General features: G+C 40.1%; 1 protein-coding gene across 2 annotated transcripts in view; it reads left to right on the top strand.

Annotated features, from left to right (window-relative positions):
* EIF4B (eukaryotic translation initiation factor 4B) overlaps window positions 1-22230 on the top strand; it is a 41728-nt gene that overhangs the window by 13780 nt on the left and 5718 nt on the right. For both annotated transcript variants that reach the window (XM_060763029.2, XM_060763027.2), the window contains 11 exons: window positions 2582-2713; window positions 5551-5759; window positions 7907-8023; window positions 10012-10066; window positions 11133-11273; window positions 12142-12261; window positions 13124-13306; window positions 13829-14066; window positions 14941-15050; window positions 17647-17866; window positions 19754-19821. In XM_060763029.2, coding sequence (XP_060619012.2) covers window positions 2582-2713; window positions 5551-5759; window positions 7907-8023; window positions 10012-10066; window positions 11133-11273; window positions 12142-12261; window positions 13124-13306; window positions 13829-14066; window positions 14941-15050; window positions 17647-17866; window positions 19754-19821 — 1593 coding nt within the window. The remainder of the gene's footprint in view (window positions 1-2581; window positions 2714-5550; window positions 5760-7906; window positions 8024-10011; window positions 10067-11132; window positions 11274-12141; window positions 12262-13123; window positions 13307-13828; window positions 14067-14940; window positions 15051-17646; window positions 17867-19753; window positions 19822-22230) is intronic.

The raw sequence follows: 22230 nt of genomic DNA on the forward strand, positions 1-22230 counted from the left end.
TGTAATTGTAGTGAACTGTGAAAAAATACAATACTTGTGGAAAAGCCTGTGTATGTATATATACACACATAATTTTTCATTATTGTGAATCCTCAATTTCTAACAGTTATTCGTGCTTATCATCAACCATATTCCCAGGTCTCAGACAGTGAAAGTAGACTAAAGGGGACAAGTGTCACAAGTTGTGCTGGGCTTTGGAGAGGACTACTCTGTCCTAAACTTTTTTCTGTTTCACACCTAAGTGTGATGTAAGATATGTCCACAAGTTGTAAGGGGGGAATATCTGGGGATGGGATATATGAAGTATTATGCCTAGCCAGTTTTTCCCATTTCTGGGGCATGAATATGGAAGATAGCAGGATGCTCCCTCTTATCTTCCATAGAACCATCATGTGGATTCAGATTAAGTTGAGAATGAGGAAGCTGAAGCCATAAAGTGAGTTTCTTATCACCATAGTATTTTAAACAATAGGGTTCCTCATGTCTGAATGTCATTCCTAGGTCATGCTGCCAGCTTTTTTAAACCTTGTATTGTACTGAACTTCAGAAAGGGTGTAGCAATGCCATTTAAATTCTACGTAAGATTTTTTCCCCCCAGTAATTTGATAATAGCATTTTCATGTCTTGGCAAAATAAAACCAGGCAGAAACCCTGCTATTTTTTTGTCACCTTTTACTTTCGGTTTTCATCTGTCCTTAATTGCTTGAAGAGTTTCACCTGCCATTGAGGTTTCTATTTCTTTTTGTCTGCAGATAGTGTTTTTTGAATTACTTTTTGACAGTGTTCCTGACTTTGGGTCAGAGGTCTTCCAACTCCCAGTCAATTAGGCTTAAAAGAGGAAATCTTTGGTTTGTTTACATTATCTTTAAATTCTGTGGAAGTCTTCTTTGGCTTATATTTTAGCACAGTGATTGGCTTAGTGTACTTTAGCTTTATTCTAGTTTTTGATATTAGCAGTTCATTGTTCTGCAATCTGTTCCTCATTTTGTTTTTGACAATTTCTGCTTCCCGTTTTGCAGCTTATTTGATTTCTGTATTAGTGATCAAGTGATATTCATATATACAGTCGCCTTTTTGGTTGCTTGAATAATGCGTTTGTAATGAAGAAACGGTTGGCCTTGCAAAATGTAATCAGTTACTGTCCATATTTCTGGACATAAGGCCAGATTTTCCTACAATTTTTGCTTCTGTTCTGTTTCCTATTTTTGCATTTCAGTGATAAACAAGAGGTTTGCTTTTGGTGTGTGGTCAATTTCCTCCTGGACTCTATTATATAATTTTTTGGTTTATCCTTCTGCTCAGTAGTTGGAGCATAAACTTGGATTATGGTTGTATTGATAGGGGTTTCCTGAAGTTTTATTGATAGTACTCAGTCAGACTTTGCATTGCATCCTTTGATTGTTTTCGCTACATCTCATTACTAGTAATGCCAAACCATTTCTTCTTCGATTGCAATTCCCTCAGTAAAACATAATGACTCAAAATATCTTGTTTCTGTACACTTTAGTTTGCTCACTCCGTGCATTGCAATGTTTATACGTTACCATTCCTAGTTTTATTATGTTTAGCTTCTCCTGATTCATGCTTCCCATGTTCCTATGTGTTGTGCAGCTTTGGACTTCCCTTTCACCTCCAAGCAAGTCAATAGTTTCGGCTTCAGTCAAGTTGTATCCTTAGCCACAATGCTAGTTGTAGTACTTTGATGTATCCAAGTAACTCATTGAGAGTACCATCTCATCTGGAGGAATCATCTTCTGGCACTACCTTTTGTTTCATTTTGGGTTATCTCATCATAGAATTTTCATAGTAAAAGATACTCAGAAGAGGCTTCTCTTCAGCACTAATTAGTGTTAGGTATAGTGCCATTACCATTGTCTCTGAAAAATCCTTCTCCAGGGTTGCCCCCATTGCCCCACACTACTGCTGCTGGATAGTAGTTACTTGGCACATTTAGACTGACTCCTCAGCAAAAGACTATCTGATCTGGGGGAGCCTTCAATCAGCACTGCTACCATCAACCTCTCCTCTTGCCTCACAAGAACATGCAGTGCTGCCATCACGGAAAAATTGTGCCATTGATGGGTCTGGCACATTCAAGGAGACAAAATAATATTCTTTCCTTTATCAATATTGATGGGTTTTTAATGTTGTCTTCTCTTAAATGGACAAAACCAATGAGTTTTCTTATAGCCCAGAACCTTATAGTGAAGCTTGTAGCTCCATTTTAACAAAAAAAAAAGTTTCACTTTATGGATTAAAACTGAGCCACTAGTGTTGAGTAATATTGTTGAATAGGATTGGGAAAGTACCATTTTTAAAAACTTGGAATCCACAGGAGAGAAAGCTTTCTCCTGTTCTCTTTCACCAGAAAAAAGCAACAACAAAAGTCTCTTGCAAATATGGGAAATGCTATAAGAGTACAGTTAATACATTATGAATAATTTGCTCTGTGATAAAGCTATTGTGTTTGGTATATTAAAAGAACAGTTTATTCAGAAAATAATTAGACATGGAATTTAAGTTTTGAAATTCCAGTCTTATGTAACAAAGTCTTAATATACTTTTTCCCCATTTCCTACAGCTAAAAAGACCAAGAAGAAGGGAAAGACCCTGACTCTGACAGACTTTCTGGCTGAGGATGGTGGTAGTGCTCCTACCTATGCCCCAAAGCCAGTCAGCTGGGCAGATGAGACAGATGACCTGGAAGGAGATGGTAAGACAGAATTTTCCTGATTCTTAACCGGTAATAGAACCTTTGTCTGTGCTGAACACTTTATTTGCTCGTAGACTAAAATTCCTGTTAATCTTTTAGACATTCTTTTTTAGAAGGAGCTAACAGCATCTCTGTTCTGCTTCTGATAACAGAATCTGAGTAAGCAGTTTTCTCTCAGAAAAGAAAACAATGTGGCAGAAACACCAAGAGATATTGCAACTGGGGGAATCTTCAATTTTGACTAGATTCTAAATTTTTGCCCATGACAGGAGGTAGACCTTTTGCTTTTTGATGTCACCTTGACCTTTGGCTGTATCTAAAATATTTTGAAAACAGAAAACTATAGAAATATGATCCCACTTCCCTCTACAGTTAGTCACCTTGGTAATAACCTCAGCCCCACCCCAGATTTGGCAGACCATGTATAGGTGAAAGGGCACTTCACAAAATCAGTTCTGTGTGTTGTCCTTAAACCCAAGGAAAACAGAGCCCACTCATGTACACCTCACCTACATTTTTAGTGTAAAAGGTGTGGTAGTTACTGATTTATAATTGTTGTTTTGTGAAATTTACAGTATGAAATTCTGTCCATGCTGTTTGAATAACAGGGTGACAAATACTGTTAAATGGCAACTGTAATAAACACAATACACTGTATTTTCTGTCATGTCAGCTTTTTCTGTAGTTTGTTGTTGGGGTATTTTCCTTTAAAAGAACAGGCTTTATTCAGTGTGTTTGATCAGTAGATTCAACAATTACAGTTGACATCGTGACTATGAATTAATTCTGGCAAACAGCCTCCAGCAAAATTGTGGTATTTTGTTCTCCAGAAAAAGTCTCAGGATTTCCCCTATTCAGCTGTTTCTCTTATTGAAGTATTACACATTAGGGTTACAAACTAATCTCTGAATCATTTTTCTCACCACGCCCTCAGTTCCCTGGTTTGTGCCATTTTTTAATTCTTTCCTTTTCTGTATGCCTCCTTCTACAACTCTCCCTGGCTCTACACTTCTGATGAATTTGTTCCCAATTCTCCAGATGTCCATTCTGTAAGCTTCAAAAAGAGTTGCAAGAAAAAGAACTTCTATTTGGGACTGTTATTCCCACTCCCCCCCCCCCCCCAATTCTTGGGGAAACATCTAAAAACCCTAAGAAATGCTTATTGGATTGTGTTCATTCAGTTAAGTTCAGGGTAGAGAGGAGTGAGGAGAACAGAATCTATCCCAGGCAAGTAATTTGAAAAAGTTGGGTGAACATGTATGTGTCTATATTCTTGGAGAGCATTTGGAGAGGAGGGGAGAAACTAGGAGTGGTTTGTGGTGAGACACACATGTATGTAGGTATTCCCCATTTAACATAGGAAATGTGTTTCTGGCCTTGACTTCTTTAACAGAACCAGAGGCAAAAATAACATGGAAGCAACAGTGATAGAGTCCTACACTACAAAAAATAAGAGTTCAAACTGTTTAGCAATTATTTCATCAAAACTAACATACACGTGCAAAATGAAACAACCAGGTTGCATAAGTCTTGCATAACTAAACAAAACTTTGTGAATTTTGAGCGACCGGTGAAATCTTCCAGACTGTATCCCAGACTGATTTCATTCTTTTAACGCTCTATTTTTCTCATTATTTGATGGTGGAAGTTTTGCTTTTTCAGCATGCCAATGTAACTAATGTGTCAGGCAGGCAGGGTTCCTTTGCCCCCTTTTTCCGTTTTGCTCTTCACACAAACATACAGAGTAAGTAATTCTGGATGCATCTATTTACCTTGTGCATTAGCAGATAAGGTAGGATTAACTAGAGTACAGGCCCGTTCTTTTCCAGTCCAAGCTTTGATGTAGTCTTTACTGTCGATGCTGCAAAACAAGTTCAAGCTTTGTTAATTGGGGTATGCCTGTACCCACAAAGAAGATGCACCGAATTTAATTTCCAAAAAGCGAAGCACTTGGAATTTCAGTTGCAGGGCAGAAGCTTTGGCATCTGTCCTGTAAGCACTTCTCTTTCATTCTGATGTGTGTGCATATCTGTATGCAAAAGAGGGAGGAGCAGGGTCAAGGTGCAGTTGCTCAGTGGAAAGATAGAGGCCTTCTGCTAGTTACATCATTGTTTGCCATCAAGCCAAGAGGCCTGTATTTAGGTACACAGCTGATAGTCGCCAATGATAGGGAATGGTGTGCAAACAAATTTTCAGGCTGGCAGAAAAGGGGTGAAGTTTCTACCTTTTTTTCTTTATTCTGCATGTAAACCAAGTTCATTGTTTGAAGGGAAGCCTCATTCTCCATATCTAGCACAGAAATTTAGCCAGCTGTTGGAGGAGCTTGAGAACTCTCTTCTATCAAACTCCAGCAAGCTAGTAAAATATTCATTGGTTAGGAAAAATCATAACTGTTTTTATAAACTAGTATGCCATACTGCCCCTTGGTTGCATCTGCATAGATATCTGTGAAGTGACATTTCGATGTAGAGCAATGGTTCTCAACCTGTGGGTCCCCAGATGTTTTGGCCTTCAACTCCCAGAAATCCTAACAGCTGGTAAACTGGCTGATTCCTGGGAGTTGTAGGTTGAAACACCTGGGGACCTACAGGTTGAGAACCACTGATGTAGGGGATTCATCTTGTAAGCTGAAAATGTAAAGAAATGCTGCTTCACTCAAAATTACCCTCTATGGTGCTATTTTTGCAGCAGACTCTCTTCCTCTCAGCTAGTTCCCAATAGCCCTTTGCTGCAAAATGTGCTGTGCACATTTAATGGGTGTCAGCTTAACTAAGTAACTGTCTGCTGTTAGTTATAAACATTGTAACAGACACTAATGTGCAAACTTTTCTTCCTAGTTTCCACCACCTGGCATAGCAACGATGATGACATGTATCGAGCCCCTCCAATTGACCGTTCCATCTTGCCGACTGCACCTCGGGCAGCTCGGGAGCCCAATATTGACAGAAGCCGTCTCCCAAAATCACCCCCCTACACTGCCTTTCTGGGAAACTTACCATATGATGTAACAGAAGAGTCTATCAAGGATTTTTTCAGAGGACTTAATGTGAGTATGTAGTGAAGATTTCTCTTAAATAATAATACCCCCCCCTTTTTTTTAGTATCATATAAAAATAGCTGGAAAGCATTCATTGGAATCCAGAAAAATGTGAGCTTATGAAGAAGTGTGAACCATGTGTACTTGGGAATATTATTGTGGTAAACTGAGTTCAATTATAATGTCAGGGGAATTTCAAATTCCTGTTCTCTAAAACATACTTCTGGCACAAAACCTGTAAGGTTTCCATGGTTGTAAATCTCTGTGAAATAAAACTGTCTTTTCAGTTTGTTATTTTAGCACATGTTTTTTATCTGCTGAGTACCCTTTAAAATTAAGAAATGATCACTAAAATGATCAAGGGTCTGGAGAACAAGCCCAATGAGCAGTGGCTTAAAGAGCTGTGCATGTTTAGCCTGCAGAAGAGAAGACTGAGAGGAGACATGATGGCTATGTATAAATATGTGAGGGGTGAAGTCATAGGGAGGAGGGAGCAGGCTTGTTTTCTGCTGCCTTGGAGACTAGGTTGCAGAACAATGGCTTCAAACTACAGGAAAAGAGATTTCACCTGAACATTAGGAAGAACTTCCTAACTGAGAGCTGTTCAACAATGGAACTCTATCTCCTGGAGTGTGGTGAAGGCTCCTTCTTTGGAGGCATTTAAACAGAGGCTGGATGGCCAACTGTCGGGAGTGCCTTGGATGTGATTTTCCTGCTTCTTGGAGGGGGATTGGACTGGATGGCCCACAAAGTTTCTTCCAACTCTATGATTCTATGTTTCTATCTTGACTTTTACATTGCTTGTCGTTTAATAACACAGACGTTTGAAGGTGCAAACGGTCTTTGTTTTTAGATTATATTATGTTCTAGATTGGCCTATTAATTTTGAGAGATAGTTTGGATAGTTGGTAAGTCAAAATGTTCCAATGCAAATGTCACCCTGAGAAGATTTTGTACAAAAAATATATCGATGTTCTTTTCCTCTGAATTCTGCCATTCAGGACTTGTTGGTATCATTCAGTACGCAGGAAGCCTGATTACAATTCCCAGTAGACAAATATCATGTTTTGAAACTACATTTGGCATGTTAAAGATACCTTAAATTTAAGAATAGCACCACGGATCTTTTGTGCTGTTGTCCTCAAGCCAGTCTGGGAAAAGTGAGCATAATTTTGTGGTGCTTTTCAATAATCTTGTTTGTCTAATTTATCCAAACTTCAGCAGTATAAAATACAAAGTGCCAGTCTGGTCTTGCAGCAATGTGAATGCAGGGTTGGTAGAGAAGTATGTTGCTGCAGTAGTCTTTAAAACTGCCCTGTGTCTTCTAAAGAATCTGGTCATCTAATTTATATATTTAGCACTCCTTTAACATTGAATATAGTTAATTTCGCATTTAGCAATTAGATAAAAAATCCTCAGAGGGTTGGTTAGATCGGGCCCCTCCCTCCCGTCCTTCAGAAACATGGTGAAAACCTGGCTGTGGGACCAAGCCTTTGGGACAGTGAAATAAGGCAATAATAGGAAACCCAGCCAGCATGGTGTTTTGAGATGATTTTACACAACTGATTTTAAAGTAGATATAACTGATTTTAGTGTTTATGAATATTTATTGTTATTTTATGTCCCGTCATGGAATGCTTGCCGTATATATGTTGTGCTCTGCCCTGAGTCCTCTTCGGGGTTAGAAGGGCGGAATATAAATGTTTCAAATAAATAAATAAATTTAGACTTTTTGAATTCGAAACATGTTTCTCTCCTCTTTTCTGGTGTACTTAGTCTCGTTAAATAGAATCAGGGGACTCCTTAAGTCTCCTGCTCAACCCAGAGCAAAGATGGCTTCTTTAAGTAATCCAAATCTTTATAATAAAAATGTTTTCAAAAATAAGATGGACAAACTGAAATCTGTCTTAACTCCATGGCATTATGCCTAATTTCCTTTCCTTTCCTTTCCAAATTAAGCTGTGTTTTCTGTACTGGCATGACTGACCACCCTGAAATCTTCATACTGCAGAAAATTTAACCATATTTTTCAAATAAAAATATGAATTTTATTTCCTGATGTAACCCATATAATGTGACAACTGATGACTACTCTGGTATCACCATTCTCGGGAGATGATCACTGAAAAATATTTCCTCGTTTTGCTCAACTGCAGATAAGTGCTGTTCGTTTGCCTCGAGAACCTAGTAATCCAGAGAGATTGAAAGGATTTGGATATGCTGAGTTTGAAGATTTGGAGTCCTTGCTCCATGCGTTGAGTCTCAATGAAGAGGTAAGTTGAACTGTGCCTGGAAGTGCTGTATCACTGCCATTGTGGCCTGATCTCACCTTACTCTGAGGCTTCAAGGACAAGTAGAATGTTACTACATTTTTGCAGGTGTATCTGCAATCATGTCTGGATCATTTGGGCAAAATTCAAAAATGTGTCCAGTAATAGGCTGCAGCGAATATAAATCTTTCAGTGTATAAAAGGCACTGACTTTCTATCAATAACTGAAATGAGGGTGATTATGCAGGCTGTGAAAACTTACTGAGTTGCAGTCTTCTAGACTCAATACACAATTTGAGCAGCAGCTTGAATTATTTGTGTAACCAGCTATGTATGCTTAAATACCTATTCTTTACACTGGGACTATTATAACTGATGCCATTGTGTCCCATGTAGTGAGCTTCTCTATTGGAGTGGCATGCTTCAACTACGGTCCAAACTTCATTGTGGTTTTGTTATAGACACTGGAGTGTATCTTGAAAAGTGCACTGTGGAAAAATCACTTTTTTGGAACCAGATTTCATGGAATTTTCCAGCCAATATGGCTCTGCTGGATAGCGGATTATGGGAATTGTAGCTTTAAATATACCTTTTGGAAAAATCTGCATTACAGTAACATTTCTTCCCCACATCTAGGTTTCACCCAAGAGGCTAAGGCAGAGGTTACTTCCCACAAGAAGTATTCCTTCATTGGTTAAACACTGGCAGTACTGAGCCCTGTAGTTGTCACAAACTAAGGGAGTTGTATGATTATTATAACTTGCATTCTTACGGTTTAACACTTACTGGAGTTGGGAGTCGGCTTTCAAACATGCGAAGATCTGGATTGCCCCAGTAAAATGACCAAGGCTTTATAATTATTCTGGAAATAACTATTTTGTTGGTAGTGCTCAAACAATGACAAGATCAGAGTTGCGGTTGTCTTTTGCAGTCTGGTGAGCAAATATTTCTGCAAGATGCTTTAAAGCTTTAAGCACACATTTTAAGAATGATCCAAGGCTCAGATGGAAGCACTTTTGGAAAAAATGACTTGTATATGAAAGTACTTCTATAGTATTATGATTTTTTTAATTTCTGCCAGGGCTTACAAAAAGAAAGAAATACTGATCTGTGAAGAAGCTTGGCACACATTGAATACTGTCTCCCACCCCAAAACCCTTTAAAGATTTTTAATTGGATTTTGAGATTCAGTCAAATAAAAACAACAACATTGACTCTGAATGATAAGAGTAAATCAAAAGGTCTGTTTCAAAAGTTATTCACATTCAGAAGTTCAATCGTTTAAGGCCTGCAGAGTAATAGCACTCTGTCTTTTGTGGAGTTAATTCTTTTAATCTCATTCTGACTTCCCTTTATACTCCATGCATGCATGTCTTTTCCTCCTGCCTTCCTACCCAGTGGAATAGAAGCAATTGAATTGTGGGGAAACAGCACAGCAGTTGTTTGACTCAAACACAGATTAAATTACCCAAGTCTATTTCTTGTAAATGGCGAAGCTGGTTTATTATGAGGCATGTGGTGTAATTTTGGCAAAGTAGAGCAGACAAGCTGGAAAAATGATGCCGATTTCCACCAGGAAAATAATATTTGTAGATGATGTACTCTGCCTTAGCTAGCTTAGATTAATTATTTTTGCTTTATCTCCAGATGCTTGACAAATTATCCTGGCACTAAAGTCTGGATGGTGTTTTCTGAAACTCTTTTTAGTCTAGTAAAAGAGAACACGTAATTTGTACTATACTTAGAATCTTTTTTTGTTGTTGATCTTTATATGTAACTTTAAGCCAGTAATAGTCATTAAAGTGTGGTTATTAGTAAAGCATGCATAGATCTTATGCAAGTTTCTCTTCTACAGTAGTTTCTGCAAAGTTTTATAGCTGCCGGAGCATCCATTTACTTAGTATTAGTTCGTGGATTAGCTACAGATGACTTTAAGCTCCTTGGACACTTTATTCTTTGGATGTAAGCTAATGTTTCTTTGTTCTCCCAAGTCTCTAGGAAATAGGAGAATACGAGTGGATGTTGCTGATCAAGCTCAGGATAAAGGTAAGAACTTTGGCTCAGTAAATAGAGGTTGTCTTGTACCAGTTAAATCTATGTATAGAAACCTGCAAAGAAGCTATGAAACCAATAACTTTCCCCTTATCTATCTACTAGCACAAAAGAATTTATTCTTTTTTTCTAGTACAATTTCATTGATGAGAGGCCTAGAAAATTTCACAAGGCAGGTCAAGAAGGTCACAAACTAATATGCAAAGAGGTGATTTTTTTTCAAGGGTTAGGATAATGTGTACATAATCCAGAGGTGGAATTATGTGTCCTTCCAGATGTTGGACAATCACTCCCAGCATTCTTCACAATTGGTTGTGCTGGCCAAGGCTTCATAGACTTGCATTCCAAAAACATCTGGAAAGCTATGTGGTTTGCATTCTTCTAGAAAGAAATAATTTGGAAACTAGATTGTTGGGGTATTCTGTGGCTGTCTATCGAATATCAGGGACCAGGATAAATGTATATAGAAATGGAGGGATCGCATTCGATCTTCCTTCACCAAATCACTGTTGTCATAAGCATACTTTATCTTATACACCTGCCCTTCTGTTCAATATGGCTACTTCCTTAAGAAATGCAGTATTCCACCCCCACCCCCACCCCCGGTGGAACTCTAATGTTAATCTCTAGCTACCATTGGAAATGCCCACGATTCTGTTTAAAGCAGCCTGTCTGATGTTGGTGAGTAGAGAAAAATGATGGCTGCATAGCTGCCAAGAACATATTGAGCCAGCAACCTTCTACCTCAAGTATGAACATTGTATTGTCTTGCTATAAAATGCCATACAGGGATTATTGCTTTGTAAATTAAATAGGTTACTCCTGTTTCCCATTGTCCTTTCTATCGCAGTGATTTAGAAGGAGGCACATGTTTAGCCCTGACCAAAATAAGTATTTCCTGCAACCAGTTTTTAATGGAGCAATACATTCTGTTTATGAATGGTGTAACAACATCTATTTTGATTATGAGGATTTTAAAATATCCTCTGTAGAAATATTTGAATCATTGGACTAAGTGATTGCTTTTAACACCTGAGTCTCTTTTTTTTCCCTTCTGCAGATCGGGATGATCGCTCCTTTGGTAGAGACCGTGATCGCAACCGGGATTCAGAAAGATTTGAGTCTGACTGGAGGGCTCGCCCTGCTACGGATAACTTTGATGACTACCCTCCCCGCAGGGGAGAGGACAGCTTTGGAGACAGTAAGTACATGAGTGGCTTGCTTGTTTGCTATGCAGATGTTCACTGCCAATCATGCTAGGTTTTCTCTCATCCTTTTCTGGCTTCCTATATATGGGTTTAAAACTAAGTTTACTGTGATCTTCTGACTTACCTTCCTCAGTTGAAGGGCCTACCTGTTACAAGATTAGATTGTGATCTCTTGTACCATTGACTTTTAAAAATTAAAAATAAAGTATACATATTTTAATATTTGGGCCCCCTGGTAGTGCAGCAGGTTAAACCACTGAGCTGCTGAACTTACTGACTAAAAGGTTGATGGTTTAGAGATAGTTTAGAGGGGGGTGAGTTCCCACTGCTAGCCCCCGTTTCTGCCAGACTAGCAGTTCAAAAACATGCTTATGTGAGTAGATCAATAGGTACCGCTTTTGCGGGAAGGTAATGGTGCTCCATGCAGTCATGCTGGCCACATGACTTTGGAGGTGTCTACGGACAATGCCGGCTCTTCAGCTTAGAAATGGAGATGAGCACCACCCCCGAGTCAGGCATGACTAGACTTAATGTCAGGGGAAAACCTTTACATTTACCTTACGTTTTAATATTTAATTTAATTTTACTGTTTCTGATCCAGACTCTGTCAATTTTAATAACATTCAGATACTTTTGACATGACTTGTCAAAGAACACCTGTCTTTTAACACCTGCTTTAGCCATATTGCCTACTTTGAACTTCAGTAGAATGTACAATTTAAATGCTTTCATATATAATTCAGTAAGAATGTCAACCGTGAGGTGGATAGGACTTGCCTGTTCCTCGTCTTCTGCCTATTTTAAAGGTAATTAAAATTTAAAATCCGACTGTTACAAGTATAAGTTTCTTTTCTTTTTTAGGGTATCGGGACCGTGACCGTTATGATTCGGATCGGTACCGTGATGGTCCCCGAAGAGAGATGGACCGTTTTGGTGGCAGAGATCGTTATGATGACCGTAGTAGGGATTATGATAGAGGAGGTACTTTGAGTCATATGCTTTGTTTGTAGGCCAGGAAATTAAATGGAATCTCATGTAGGCATATCTGATCTACAATTTGCTTCTCTTGCTCTGCTGTCTTTCTTTCATGTCCCCTTCCTGTTGCTAAGATTATTGGAGTACAGTCCTTTTTGTGTGTATGGTGAGGTGACGTTGGAAGGTCTTTCTTGAAGCTGAAAATAATTGGGAAATTATTGGTAGAGAAGCTGTTCTGAGCTGGTAGAAAATTTGTTCTTTGAATTATAACAAATGGGTTTTGCTTTGCTTTTGTGTTTCAAGCTCACCTGTTGGTCTAGCAGTGGAAGTAAATTGTGGAAGTAAATTATGCTACTATTTCCTGCACACACACACACATATATATAAAGAGAAAGAGAGAGGGAGGGAGATGGTACACTTTCATGCTTTTCTCTGTCTGCAGCACTTTTCCACCACCTGGATATTGTATTGTTTAGGGGTACATTGACCATGAAAGGATCTCTTCTAGCTGTTAACTGTTCCTGGTTTCTTATGTGTTTTTTCCATGTTTGAATGACCTAATCTCTGAAGTCAGGATTACATGATATTGCACATGACTGAAGTCCCAACTACTGAATATTCATTAAACCTTGCTTTGGGCAAGGTTTTCAACTGAAGTGGGAGGAATGTTTTTTTATCCTTATGTAGAAGTTATATGCAGTATTTCTGCGGTATTTATCTACACCTGAAATGTTGCTCCCTTAGCGTTGTTTTATTTTGCTAGTAGCAGCTTGTTTTAACTATGTGGTTATGCTCCTGGGGAAATCTTTTCATAGCTGTCTCGTGGCTTCTCAGATTTCTAAATCACTGTGACTTCACTTCCCTGCAGGCTTTGACTCAAGGTCAGGCAGTAGCAGAAGAGCCTTTGGCAGTGGATACCGCCGTGATGATGATTTCAGGGGCGGTGGGGACCGTTATGAGGACCGTTACGATAGGCGGGATGACCGGAGTGATCGGTGGAGCAGTTCACGAGATGACTATAGCAGGGATGACAGCCGACGGGATGATAGAGGTAAATCCAGAAAAGAGGACCTTTTTGATGCTGTGGTTTTTGTGTATTGCTACAGTAGTTTTTCTTCCATTAATTCTAGTTGCACTCCTAAATGGCAGTGGTGAGGGCAAATTGTTTTGAATTTGACTCTAGGCCATCTACAGCAATTCCTTTGTCTCCAACTTTTTTCTTCTCTTCCATTACACCCCCACATTAATATATACAATATCCTGACAGAACACATGGTTGAAGGAAAATATATGCAGAATGGTTAATTGCTTTTTTTGGTTAAAGGGTCATTCTATAATTCTATGGCTCTTTTTGGTCTCTGGGTTTTGTCCTGACTTGTGTGTATTTTCAGAATCCTCATTTGGTGGAAATGGGATGTGCAAGCCAATCTTTAATTCTCTCCCACTCATTTGGGATTTTCATAATTTTCTTGCTGTTAGATTTTCTTTGTGTTACAGTCACTTGTCTACTTTTCCATTTACTGTTTCTGCACTGTTCATTTTGCCCAACTCTCTCTCCTGCTTTCCCTTTAAGGTCCCACTCAGAGGCCGAAATTGAACCTGAAGCCCCGGAGCACCCCTAAGGAGGAAGATACATCCGTGGCGCCTGCTAGTCAGTCTAGCCGTGCCGCCTCCATCTTTGGGGGGGCTAAGCCAGTGGACACTGCTGCAAGGGAGCGTGAAGTAGAAGAGAGGCTACAGAAGGAGCAAGAGAAGCTGCAGCGTCAACTGGAAGACGATAAACCCAGACTGGAACGACGTCCCAGAGAACGGTGAGTAACAAGGATGGGTTTGTCGTGTGAACAATCCCAGTAGGGGGCAGTAGCATGTTGAGTGGCATGCAAACCTTAATCTGGCATGATTCAGGCTCAATATAGTTTTTTTTTCATGTCAGGAACTATTTGATAAACTGCAAGTCGCTTCTGGTGTGGGAGAATTGGCCGTCTGCAAGGACGTGGCCAAGGGAGGCCTGGATATTTACCATCCTGTGGGAGGCTTCTCTCATGTCCCCACATAAGAAGCTGGAGCTGACAGACAGGAGCTCACCCCGCTCCCTGGATTTGAACTGCCGAGCTTTCAGTCAGCAGTCCTGCCGGCACAAGCAGGACTGCTGAGTGTAGATGTCTGCAATTCCCAAGTTTATATAAACTGTGTTGTTTTCCAAACCACAAAGATAGGCTAAGGCTATGCAGCTACAAGACCAAGCCTACAATTGCGATTTGATCCCCCCCCCCCCCCCCGCGCGCCAAACAATGTAGCCTTAATTTCTATTCAGTATAACTTGATACAAGCATCCCTTGCTCTCTGTACTTTTTTCAAACCAAACCCTTGCCATATTGAATAAAAGCATTACGTCATGTAGTCAATTTCCCATGGCCAGGTCCTGAAAATGTTAGTGTGCAGACCGCCACCAATGTCACAACAGATTATACCGACTCCAGAAATTATGGAAAATGTAGGCACAAAGAACATCTTTCCCACGATGTGATTCATCTAAGCTTTGTATAAAGAAAACATTTTCCCATCCACACTGAGCATTGGTTCCATTAGATTTAACTATGGTTTTGCATGCAGTTATTTGTGCCTGATTTTTCCAGTGTTTCATAAATAGCCTAGGTAACCTTTGCTACTTTGTGTATGCTCTAGGCACCCCAGCTGGCGTAGTGAAGATAATCAAGAGCGGTCACGGACTGGGAGCGAGTCCTCACAAACTGGTAGTACAACTCCTTCTGTGGGGACGGGCCCAACAGGGAGAAGTAAGTTGAAGTGAAGTTGCAATTCTGTCAAGCAAGTTATACAAGCATGTTTCTGATCAGCCCTGCTATTTACCCTAATTATAACCAATCTTGTTGTATTGCATTTTATCTATCAGGCAAGTTCACTGTGTGTATACATTTGAAAAATGGGGGATATAGGGATTTATAATACACAACAATATTAATGTTTTATAGCTTGCTGTTATTTAGAACCCAAACTCATCAGCAGATCTGTTCAGAGAATAAGCAGGTTGCAGTCAGTGTATTTGCATATTAATACAGCCTCCATGTTAGAGAGAAGATCCCTCAGGAAGGGAGTTAGACATGTTATATGGTTAATTTCACTGTGTTTTTGTTTATGCTGTAGACTTATTAATAGGACTTAGCAGTTTTGGGCTGGTCTTATCAGGGAGTACCACAGCTTGAAAATGCAGGCTAAAGATATTGGGGAACATATTCCTTTAGCCATGTTAAAGTGTACTTGTACTCTGCACTGGTGGAAAGGATTTGTTAAGTCAGCCGTGGATTTCCAAGTTGCATCCATATTCCTTGGCTGTGCAGCTATCAAACACCCCCAGCCTTCCACCCAACTGTGGAGCTGAGGAGATAGCAGTGATGACTGTACTTCTGCCAAGCAAATCCCAATTCATTTCTGTACCTTTGAAATTGGAAGAAAGGCAAGTTATCCATTGTATTTTCCAGAGTGCAGTGCCATTCTTTTGTGGTCAGGCTTTTGGAAGCCTATTCATTCAGAAGAATAGCAACATGCCATTCTCATATAATACCCAGCCCCTTATTTGATTTATAATTTTCATTTTGAGACTGTTAGCGGGGGAAAGCTGGTTGCATTTTCAGTGAAATGTGAAGGTACTGCATTCAGTTGAATACTCACTTGGAGCTGGGCGTAGAACTATGGGAGCAATGTAACATTACCTTGAATCATAGAATCATAGAGTTGGAAGAGATCTCATGGGCCATCCAGTCCAACCCCCTGCCAATAAGCACGAAAATCGCATTCAAAGCACCCCCAACGGATGATCATCCAGCCTCTGCTTAAAAGCCTCCAAAAAGGAGTCTCTGCCACACTCTGGGGCAGAGAGTTCCACTGTTGAACAGCTCTCACAGTTAGGAAGTTCTTCCTCGTGTTCAGGTGGAATCTCCTTTCCTGTAGTTTGAATCCATTGCTCCACGTCCTACTTTCCAGGGCAGCAGAAAACAAGCCTGCTTCCTCCTCCCTATGACTTCCCTCATATATTCATACATGGCCATAATGTCTCATCTCAGTCTTCTCTTCTGCAGGCTAAACAGCTCTTTAAGTTGCTCATCATAGGGCTTGCTCTCCAGACCCTTGATCATTTTAGTGATAATTTCTTAATTTATAAAGGGTGCCCAGCAGATAAAAACATGTGATAAAATAACAACCGTGAAAAGACAGTTTTATTTCACAGAGATTTACAACCATAGAAACCTTTGCGGTTTTGTGCCAGAAGTATGTTTTGAGAACAGGGATGTGAAATTCCCCTGTCACTACATTTGCCTCTCCACATAGAGCTTCGATCTCAGTTGTCTTCAGATTTTAGCAAACCAAACCAGCAACCAGTTATCCTATTAGGAAGAAATAGTGTTCTGCAGTATTTTAACACACAATTTATCGTGGCTAAAATGTGTTTTAAGGATAAGGCAATCTTGAAAAAGGACAGCTATGCAATTGATCGTGTCAGGGGTTCTGGGATAAAGAGGATGGTAACTGTGGACAACTGTTCTCTTGCACATGGGTTGCTGTTTTTCTGCTTGCTGGGTGAAAATTTGAGGTTTTCAACAGGTGAGAAAGCAGGAGGATGGGACTGGGTTTCTTCGCAAAAAAACAAAAGAAAACAAAAAGGCTTCTAGAAAGATTATTATTCCCTTCTTCGCTAATTCATCATCCATTTCATAGTACCCACTACAGACAGTGATATTGGAGTGAACTGCTGGGCTGGGCTAAATTACTTATCACACACAGCACAGTATAAACTCTCTTTTGGCTTGGGCCAGGTTATTTGAAGAACCGTATCTCCCTCGACAAAGTTGTTAGAAGTCTATGATTATCTGGGGAGGGCTTTCTCTCAGTCCCACCACCCGCTCAAAAGCATTATGCTGTGCTGTGTGTGAGAGGGACTTTTTGGTGGCTGCTCCCAGACTATGGAACCCCCTCCCAAGAGAGACTAGGATTTCCCCATCACTGCTGACCTTCTGCAGGCAAATCAAGACATATTTTTGCTCCCAGACGTTTGAGGGCTGATGAGGAACAGGCTGCTTGGGAGGTTGTGGGTAGGATTTTTTTTTGTGGGGGGTGGGCTTTTGTTGTATTAATTGTATTTAACCATATTTTAACTTTATATCCATGGCATGACACAAATATTTAATTGTTTTCTAATCTTCGTTTTTACCTTGTTTGCATTTTTAATATACAATGTGTAAACTGACAGTGTTACTTAGTATTGCTGAAGCATTGTCAGCAAGTTCGGAAATGCTTGAAAGGTGATCCAGAAGAATTTGCTTTCAGTCACAAAACGGAAGCCCTCCTACTTTACTCACATATTGTCATGCTTTCTAGCCTCACGGAGGAGGGAGAGTGAGAAATCATTGGAAAATGAAAGCATCAGCAAAGACGATGAAGGTCTGTCTCCCACCTCCAAGTCTCCCAGAGAAGAGAAGCTTCCCCTGAAGGTGATGCCAGCTCCTCCACCTAAAGAAAATGCCTGGGTGAAACGCAGCAGCAACTCGCACCCAGCACGCTCACAGAGCTCCGACTCAGACCAGCATTCCCCCACAAGGTGAGGGTCTGTGGAGGCTGGGGCATGCCCTTGAGTATGTCTCTCCCACACAGAGATTACCTTTAAAGACTTGATAGAATCCTGTTGATTCCAAATTACGGTTTTAAAATATGTAAAGCTTGTGGAGAACAAGTGTTGAGACTCAGCGTCTGTCTTGCTGCCTGGCCTGGGTCTTGACAACAAGGTTGCAGAAAGAATGACTTGAAGGGTAGGATATACTAGGAACTGTTTTTGGGTTAGGTTAGGAATCAAAATAACTCCTAAATTGTAAAGTTGAATTCATAATTGTGGAATAAGAATAGGGCGGATCATGAGTGGATTGTAACTGTTCATGGACTGCAACTGCCATTTGCCCCCGCCAGTATGTCCACTTATCTGAGGTGTTGGGCATTACAGTCATGTACGGTCTGCATACATGTTTGGCCAAGAGGACCATAAAGCATCTGACCCTTTTGTTGAGATAATACAACTCTGCAATCTGACATTCTTGATGTTCATGAACATAACACACAAATTACTGTGAACTGAAGTGGCCCAGTTGTCTGCTTCTCTGTTGGCATTTATTCAGATAGCCACTTTCCGTTTTTAACATGTTGTCATGTTTCATCTGTAACAAAAATAAATTCTAGGCTTCTTTTGAAAAGGCGAACTGTTACAACTTAGTGTGTATGGAATGAAATGGGATTTTGAAATTAACTCTAAAGCTGTAATTATAATGCAGGCCAAGCATGTACGCAGACTGTTATTAACTACTGATACACAGTCACAAAGTTTGAAGCAACAAAAGGTCTCTGCTGGTCTGCTCCTCATCTGGTTCCCATAAGAGATTGGATTCTGTTTGAGTTTGTTTCTTCAGCTTGTTTTGCTAAGTGGCTCCTGTTTCCTTTAGCTCATTCAGTTTGTATATACAAGCCCTTGACTTAATTTGCATATGCAGTCTGCTTCTCTTACTCTTGAGAAATTGGGAGGAGCTCCAGGCCACATGCCCTCCATCAGTTAGGAAAAATCCCCACTCTTTTTGAACTAGAGCTCCGTGGCTTCAGCTGAGGATTCTGGGGTTGTGTTTAATAGAGCCAAAGATGCTCATATTGGTTAATGTTCTTCCCACAACTGACTGCATGCAATTGCTACTCTTGTGCAGGCTATGAGCAACCAAGCTTCACATCCTTCATGCCTTTGAATTAAATGTAGAGCCATGAGTTAAACAGTAGAGAATTTTTAAACTAAATGTACATGCATAGACTTTCAGAGCAGGATTGAACAGAGGTGAGCTGGTGTTGGTGGCTACATGTTGTTCCTTTTCCATCCTTCTTTTCTTGAGTGTCCTTTTTAAATGTTTAAGTCTAAGGGCAAGCTTACCACTGATGTCTACAAGCCTACTTGTCTAAAAGGCAATAATAATAATAATAATAATAATAATAATAATAATAATATCAGTTTGAAAAATGTATAGGGTTTGTTTCTTGGGTAAAGGATGTGATTGGATTGTTTCCTATGTAGCACATGTTGGCTTCTGAGAAAGACCTTCCTGATGCTTGTACTGAATTCAGTTCAGCTCTGAAGCCAGTTTCTTTATTTTAGGCCTAAACTGGCTATTTGCAATTTATAAAGGTTAAAAGGTAGATTTTCACTAGAGCAGGGGTGGGATCACACAGCTATCCAGAAGGTGTTTAACTCCCAAATACCATCAGCCCAAGCTAGGAGTGCCAATAGTCAGGGCTGCTGGGAATTGTAATTGACCAACATTTAGGAGGTACATGGTTCCAGCCTGTATATGAGGAATGAAACCTTCAACATACGTCTAATTTACTCTTGGAGCAAAAACCAAGTTCCTCAACATGTATAGTTTTAGGAAATAACAACTGTTCTACCTGTATTTCCATGCAGTGGCAGCCAGGCAATGCCATCCCTGTCACCGGAAGATGGAGTGCTCCCTAAGAATACCCCAAGGAAAGGTAAGACTAGAGTGCAGCAGCCTTTGAGAAGCAGCAGTGGATGAACAGCTGAGAATTTACACTCTGTGTGCATGCAGCCTCCCTTTCCTTACATTGGAAATGTTTAGGATGTACATAATATTTCTGTGTGAAGTGCGTACATTTTTTACATTTTTTTACATTGGAGATTTTTATTCTTCCTTTCCCCACTCAAGGCCCCAACATAAAATCCTTAAAACTTAAAATCCTAAAAATTCAAATGCATAACATTTGAAGTATTATAATAATAATAAACTTTATACCCCACCAACATCTCCCCGATGGGGACTTGGGGCGGCTTACATGAGGCCAGGCCCTACAACACAATACAATAAAAGAAGTCAAAAACAAACAATGACATAATAAATTACATAAAACATAAAAATACAGCAAAAAATATAAAATTAAAATAAAATCATTCATAACACAGTAACAGTGAGCAGGCCACATGTACAGAATAAAATACTAAGGCTTCAGCCTTCCTGCAGCCTTGCAAAAGCACAATGAAAGCACCTCTTGCTTCCAGGAAATGCTTTTGCAAGGCTCCAGGAAGGCTGAAGCTTGCACCAGGCCACACCCCCTTTCTCATCCCTTCCTGCCCTCCCTCCCTGCTTCTGGCCTTCTTGCTTTGGCCTGGGAACTTCCTTTTTTCCATCTTTCCTGCCTTCCTTCACAGAAGCCCAGCTCTTCCATGTCCTCCTCCTCATTGCAGGCACCCGCCCTCCAGCTCGGCATGTTAAGATGACAGACAGGGTGCACCAGGGCATGTGCAGAGTGCCCCACTCCCCTCCCTTGCCCTGACCAGTGACCTGTCTGTCTCCATGGAGCGGGCTAGAGGAGGAGGAGGACCAGCAGTAACATCAGCCTCCTCCTCCGGTCCGCTCCATGCAGCCCAACGCCAGCCGGCTTCAGAGATTTTTCCCTCAGACTCAGACTCCCACCCTGAATTGGCTCAAGAATAAGCCGAGATGGGCTTTTTCAGCACCCCAAAAAGGGCTGAAATACTCGGCTTGTTTTTAAGTATATGCCGTATGTATGTCTCAACTGCCTAGGTGGCTTGGTTGGGTATGAATCATAGCACTTCCATCTTTTGTTTCAGAAATGTGGGTTGCCGCTCATGATGTGCAGATCCCTCACATCCCTGCCAATCAGGAGTAACTACGATAATTACCCAGTGTCTCAATTGTGGCACGTTGAAAAATAGATTGGTTTTAAATGAGGATAAGCTGAAGAACAATGTCTTCAAGGCAGTTAAAAATATAAATAAAAAGAAAACCAGTCAATAAATCCACAACTTTTGCAATTGCTCTTGATGCTAGGGTGACTTCATGTTGACTTCAACTTATAGAGACCCTATCCTATGGTTTTCTTAACAGAATGTATTCAGTAGTGGTTTAGTGCAGCCTTCTTCTGAGACTGAGAGTGTATGTATCATGCTTTATTCCTGTGCTTTTCTGCTGTTTAAGACGCACTGAGTCCTGTTTGGAGAGAGGGTGGGATAGAAATAGCTATTATTATTATTATTATTATTATTATTATTACTCACCCAAGGTCATCCAGTTGGTTTCCATGACTGAGCAAAGGTGGAATCTTTGGTCTCCTGCAGGCCTACTCCAATGGTTATTCCACTACATCATATTGTCTCTGTTAATTGATATTACTCATGGCTGAGTGTGATTGTTTTCCACGGGTAAAGACATAGATTTCCAGATAGAAGACAGTCACAACAAGGGTTTGCTTCATACGCCTTCCTTTTCACTCTGTATTCATGCCTCTTCAGTAGCCATAGCACTGCTGGTAACAGCTGATTTTCAGTTACAATGATTGAGTGCCAGGGTTTCCCAGTTCTTGGTGTTTATTCCACATTTTCCTAAAGATTAGCTTAAAGGCCATCTTTAAATTTCTTTTGCTGTCCACCAAGGCTTCATTTTCCTTTCTTGAACAGAGAGTAAAGTAATTGCTCTGGGAGACAATGATTGGGCATTCGGACAACATGGTCAGCCCAGTGAAGTCAGTGTCTCCCTTATAAGAACAAAAGCAATCAATAGCATAGCTCTTTAACTACAGAAAGAATGTAAATTGAAGTGGGGGGGGGGGCACAGAGGTGAATATATATACACACACATACACATACACACACACAAGATATATATACACTTAGAGTTGATGTAATGAATTAAGGATGGAATATAAGAGTATTGAAGGTATTGATGTATTGATGTATTCTAAGAAAACCAATAAAATATATATATATTTTAAAAAGAATGAAATCAGCCAAATTTTAATTATTTGTCTTTCCAGAAGGGGGCAGCAGAGTTCTTTAAGATGTTAACTGAGAGGCAGTTATAAATTCACTCTAGTTTGAGAAGCTTTTGCCTGTTCTCTTTATCT

The sequence above is a fragment of the Anolis sagrei genome, chromosome 2, assembly GCF_037176765.1.
Source record: "Anolis sagrei isolate rAnoSag1 chromosome 2, rAnoSag1.mat, whole genome shotgun sequence".
Taxonomy (NCBI): Eukaryota; Metazoa; Chordata; class Lepidosauria; order Squamata; family Dactyloidae; genus Anolis; species Anolis sagrei.